Source organism: Nothobranchius furzeri, unplaced genomic scaffold, assembly GCF_043380555.1.
Source record: "Nothobranchius furzeri strain GRZ-AD unplaced genomic scaffold, NfurGRZ-RIMD1 Scf035, whole genome shotgun sequence".
In the NCBI taxonomy this organism is placed as follows: Eukaryota; Metazoa; Chordata; class Actinopteri; order Cyprinodontiformes; family Nothobranchiidae; genus Nothobranchius; species Nothobranchius furzeri.
In genome coordinates this window covers 314,980-320,864 of record NW_027223052.1, presented here as the reverse complement: position 1 = coordinate 320,864, position 5,885 = coordinate 314,980, and the positions used below count along the sequence as shown (strand labels likewise).

General features: G+C 41.8%; 1 protein-coding gene across 1 annotated transcript; it reads right to left on the bottom strand.

The window, feature by feature from the left end:
- Window positions 1-2,542: 2,542 nt before the first annotated feature.
- Window positions 2,543-5,665, bottom strand: LOC139064627 (SCAN domain-containing protein 3-like). The gene is made up of 2 exons (XM_070547819.1): window positions 5,170-5,665; window positions 2,543-5,103 (listed from the first exon to the last, which is right to left on the bottom strand). The coding sequence occupies exon 2, from the start codon at window positions 4,680-4,682 to the stop codon at window positions 3,198-3,200; it is 1,485 nt and encodes a 494-aa protein (XP_070403920.1). The 5' UTR covers window positions 4,683-5,103; window positions 5,170-5,665; the 3' UTR covers window positions 2,543-3,197.
- Between the last annotated feature and the right edge of the window lie 220 nt (window positions 5,666-5,885).

Genomic DNA, 5,885 nt, shown 5'->3' with positions numbered 1-5,885 from the left:
AATTAGCACTTATGGTTTGTAAATGGCACCCAGAATTATGTTGCACGAAGCACAATTTCACATCATTCTGGGTTCACTTGTGTGAAAACAAGGTCCAATCAGGCTGAAACGCTACAAGAAGGTAGAATCTATTGAGTTGTAAGTGATCTGAATGTTTCATGATGATCGCACATTCCTATAGGGGGTCAAACCATGTCCCAAAGGTCACCGGGCCTGGTGTCACTTTAAAGAAGTAGTCCAGTTACACCTTTGAGGGCTTATAACTTGGCTTCTGAATATCCTAGAGAGATCAGGTTTGTTTTAGTGTACTCCAATCAACAGCCCCTACAACCACAAAAAGGAATGGAGTCATTAGCACTTATGGTTTTTAAATGGCACCCAGAATTATGTTGTACAAAGCACAATTTCACATCATTCTGGGTTCATTTGTGTGAAAACAAGGTCAAATCAGGCTGAAATGTTACAGGAAGGTAGAATCTATTGAGTTGTAAGTGATCTGAACGTTTCATGATGATCGCACATTCTTCTTGGGGGTCAAACCATGTCCCAAAGGTCAACGGGCCTGGTGTCACTTTAAAGAAGCAGTCCAGTTACACCTTTGTGGGCTTATAACTTGGCTTCTGAATGTCCTAGAGAGGTTAGGCTTGTTTTATTGTTCTCCAATCAACAGCCCCTACAACCACAAAAAGGAATGGAGTCATTAGCACTTATGGTTTGTAAATGGCACCCAGAATTATGTTGCACGAAGCACAATTTCACATCATTCTGGGTCCATTTGTGTGAAAACAAGGTCCAATCAGGCTGAAACGCTACAACAAGGTAGAATCTATTGAGTTGTAAGCGATCTGAACGTTTCATGATGATAGCACTTTCCTAAGGGGGTCAAACCATGTCCCAAAGGTCACCGGATCTGGTGTCAATTTAAAGAAGTAGTCCAGTTACACCTTTGTGGGCTTATAACTTGGCTTCTGAATGTCCTAGAGAGATAAGGTTTGTTTTCGTATACTCCAATCAACAGCCCCTACAACCACAAAAAGGAATGGAGTCATTAGCACTTATGGTTTTTAAATGGCACCCAGAATTATGTTGCACGAAGCACAATTTCACATCATTCTGGGTTCATTTGTGTGAAAACAAGGTCCAATCAGGCTGAAACGCTACAACAAGGTAGAATCTATTGAGTTGTAAGTGATCTGAACGTTTCATGATGATAGCACTTTCCTAAGGGGGTCAAACCATGTCCCAAAGGTCACCGGATCCGGTGTCAATTTAAAGAAGTAGTCCAGTTACACCTTTGAGGGCTTATAACTTGGCTTCTGAATGTCCTAGAGAGATCAGGTTTGTTTTAGTGTACTCCAATCAACAGCCCCTACAACCTCAAAAAGGAATGGAGTCATTAGCACTTAAGGTTTGTAAATGGCACCCAGAATTATGTTGCACGAAGCACAATTTCACATCATTCTGGGTCCATTTGTGTGAAAACAAGGTCCAATCAGGCTGAAACGCTACAAGAAGGTAGAATCTATTGAGTTGTAAGTGATCTGAACATTTCAAGATGATCGCACATTCCTATAGGGGGTAAAACCATGTCCCAAAGGTCACCGGGCCTGGTGTCACTTTAAAGAAGTAGTCCAGTTACACCTTTGTGGGCTTATAACTTGTCTTCTGAATGTCCTAGAGAGGTCAGGTTTGTTTTAGTTACTCCAATCAACAGCCCCTACAACCACAAAAAGGAATGGAGTCATTAGCACTTATGGTTTGTAAATGGCACCCAGAATTATGTTGCACGAAGCACAATTTCACATCATTCTGGGTTCATTTGTGTGAAAACAAGGTCCAATCAGGCTGAAACGTTACAGGAAGGTAGAATCTATTGAGTTGTAAGTGATCTGAACGTTTCATGATGATAGCTCTTTCCTAAGGGGGTCAAACCATGTCCCAAAGGTCACCGGATCTGGTGTCAATTTAAAGAAGTAGTCCAGTTACACATTTGTGGGCTTATAACTTGGCTTCTGAATGTCCTAGAGAGATGAGGTTTGTTTTAGTGTACTCCAATCAACAGCCCCTACAACCACAAAAAGGAATGGAGTCATTAGCACTTATGGTTTGTAAATGGCACCAAGAATTATGTTGCACGAAGCACAATTTCACATCATTCTGGGTCCATTTATGTGAAAACAAGGTCCAATCAGGCTTAAACGTCACAGGAAGGTAGAATCTATTGAGTTGTAAGTGATCTGAACGTTTCATGATGATAGCACTTTCCTAAGGGGGTCAAACCATGTCCCAAAGGTCACCGGATCTGGTGTCAATTTAAAGAAGTAGTTCAGTTACACATTTGTGGGCTTATAACTTGGCTTCTGAATGTCCTAGAGAGATCAGGTTTGTTTTAGTGTACTCCAATCAACAGCCCCTACAACCACAAAAAGGAATGGAGTCATTAGCACTTATGGTTTGTAAATGGCACCCAGAATTATGTTGCACGAAGCACAATTTCACATCATTCTGGGTCCATTTGTGTGAAAACAAGGTCCAATCAGGCTGAAACGTTACTGGAAGGTAGAATCTATTGAGTTGTAAGTGATCTGAACGTTTCATGATGATAGCACTTTCCTAAGGGGGTCAAACCATGTCCCAAAGGTCACCGGATCTGGTGTCAATTTAAAGAAGTAGTTCAGTTACACCTTTGTGGGCTTATAACTTGGCTTCTGAATGTCCTAGAGCAGGGGTATACAAATACTATTTAAAAAGGTCCAGTCAGAAAGAATTTTTTTAGCCCAAGGTCCGAAAGATCATTATGTCCGACCTACAATAGTGTGACATGTATTTAAGTATCCTAGCAGTTTTATCAACATCTGCATTATTAATTTGCATATCAAATCAGAAATACTTCAGTGTAATTCAAATACTTATGACATTTATTGTCACTTAAAGTGTTGAACATGTAAATGATTTATTTGGAATGTTCTCTCATTTATTAAATAAAAGTAGAAAAAACTGTCAACAAGAAAATAACACATGGCAACTGAATCTTCACAAACTACTAACTTCAGAATAAATGTAGAAAAAGCTTAATTTTTTACATTTTTCCTCTTCACGTGCGAACTAAAAAGTCTTAAAATGATTTTAAAAAATGTGACTCTGCACACATGTAATAACTGAACATATATTTAGGTTAATGTTTTCCACATTTTTACTTAGTGAGAGAAGTGAGCTCTTGCTTGTCCTGCCAACATTTTGAACCTGGGCTTGAATGGAGACAGAGCCATCCTCATGCATGTGTGGAGATGCTCATTGGTGAGCCTGGAACGATATTTGTTTTTTATAATGTTCATTGTGGAGAACGCTGCCTCACAGTTGTGGGTGGAACCAAACATGGTCAGCATGTACAAGGCTACTTTCTTTAGATGTGAGAAAGCTGTCTCAGGAACCATTTGGAGCCAGAATGAAGACGGGTCAGTCCTGGCAGACAGTTCTTTCATGGCCACGTTTGCTTGGAGGTCAACTAACTCCATCTGAAGATCCCTGGCATTGACCCATTTAAAATGCTGTGTGGCTTCCTTTGAGAAGCTCCTGACATCTGTGATGAGGAATGGGTTCTGAATGAACATGGTGAGCTGCTGGCCAATGCTGAAGCTATCAAAACGATTGCTGAAGTTAGCAATAAGTTTATCAATGAAGACAACAAACGACGAGACATCTCGCTGTCCCTGAACCTGTTCCTGCACTGCTGGGAAGTGGACACAGTCTTCCTGCAAGTCCTCCTTGAACATTTCAAGTTTTCTCTGAAAGGCACGGACAGCTGTCATTAGTTCACAAATGGAATTGTCCTTGCCCTGTAGCCTCAAGTTCAGTTCGTTTAGATGTGAAGTTATATCAACCAAAAAGGCAACATTGTCCATCTGCTTCTCATTTTCTAGAAATGTAGAAAACTGTGTTGCCTTATGATGTTTTAGCTCTGCCAAAAAAGATGCTACTTCCCTCCTGATGGCCCAAAAGCGTGCTAAAACTCTGCCTTTGCTGAGCCATCTCACATTGTTGTGCAGCAGAAGATCATCAGCATTGGCATCAACTTCTTTGAGGAATTCTCTAAGCATGCGATGCTGGTAGGAAGAGGACGCTCTAAGAAAGTTGATCATTTTCATCACTGAAGTCATCACCTCAGCATGCTCATCTGACAGGGAGGCACAGAGGACAGATTGATGAATAATGCAATGGTAGGTTAAGAGGTCAGGGTTGTCTTTCTTCATTCTTGTTACAGCTCCCTTTTCTCTCCCTATCATAGCAGGGGCTCCATCTGTAGTTATTGAAATCACTTTTGAAGGCTCAATTCCTCTCTTTGCCAACATCTCCATAATGGCCAGGTAGATGTCCTCTCCTGTTGTGCTGGTCTGAAGAGGAGTAATACCCAGCAGGTCTTCATAGAATGCTTTCTGCTCTGCGTAATAAAACCTCACATAAACCAACAGCTGAGCATTATCACACACGTCAGTGGACTCATCCACAGCCAAACCTACACATGGTGCCTTCTGTATGGCTTCATCTAGCTGGGCTACAACATCCTGAGTCAGTATTTCACTTTTCTTTGTAGCAGATGATGCTGATATGGGGATTTGCTTTATTTTTTCACAAACTTCTTGTTTTTCTTTTCCTTCAAACAGTGTTTCAGCAACTGCTGTCATACACTCTTTGACAACCTCTCCATCAGTAAATGGTTTTTTGTGCTGACCCAAAATCCAAGAAACTCTGAGGGAACTCTCATGGGCTCATTGCTGAGCAGTGAACGTGTGGCTCAGGATCCTGGTGGACTGTTCATATTGGGCTTTGAGACTACGTATTTTCTCTGATCTTACTTCTGATCTGAGGGGATATGTTTCTTCAAAACATTTGTGTTTTGTCTCATAATGGCGTTTCACATTGCCACTTTTAATAAGTGCCACTGTTTCTGAACATATGAGACAAACAGGTTTTGTGCCACCAGTGGGAAGAACAAAGAGAAATGACTCTGTCCATTCTGGATTAAATGCTCTATTTTCGCTGTCCACGTTCCGTTTTTTAGAGGCTGCCATTTCTGCTTTTTCTACTTCTCTCCGTCTCACCCGCCTGAATCTCTCCTTGTCGCCTGTCGCCGCTTTCCTTTTCTCTGCCTGAATTCCTCCTCCTTTACACCTGAATCTCTCCTTGTCGCTGCTCTTAGCCTGAATGTCTCCTTCTTTCCACCGCTCTCCGCCTGAATCTCTCGTTTTCTCTGTTCAAATTTCTGCTCTTCGCTGCTCTCCTTCTCTCCGGCGTCTGAACCGTTTATTTTCGCTACGTATCGCCTGTATTTTCTGGCAGGAATAAAACATGTTATTGGCTTGTTGGTGTCACGTGGTCTGACTAAACTCGCGCACAATTGGCCTGTGGGTGTTCGTGGATGCTAGAATACTACCGTAAAGAATGCAATAGCTGCACCGGCCAGAAGCGGTTATAAAATTAGGCGAACTTTATTTTGGCATTAGGCTCGGGTCCACACCAGACAGCATTTCGGTCCGGATCCGGACCCAGGTCCGCCTATTAGTGATCTCTGTCCTAGAGAGATCAGGTTTGTTTTAGTGTACTCCAATCAACAGCCCCTACAACCACAAAAAGGAATGGAGTCATTAGCACTTAAGGTTTGTAAAGGGCACCCAGAATTATGTTGCACGAAGCACAATTTCACATCATTCTGGGTTCATTTGTGTGAAAACAAGGTCCAATCAGGCTGAAACGCTACAAGAAGGTAGAATCTATTGAGTTGTAAGTGATCTGAACGTTTCAAGATGATCACACATTCCTATAGGGGGTAAAACCATGTCCCAAAGGTCACCGGGCCTGGTGTCACTTTAAAGAAGTAGTCCAGTTAC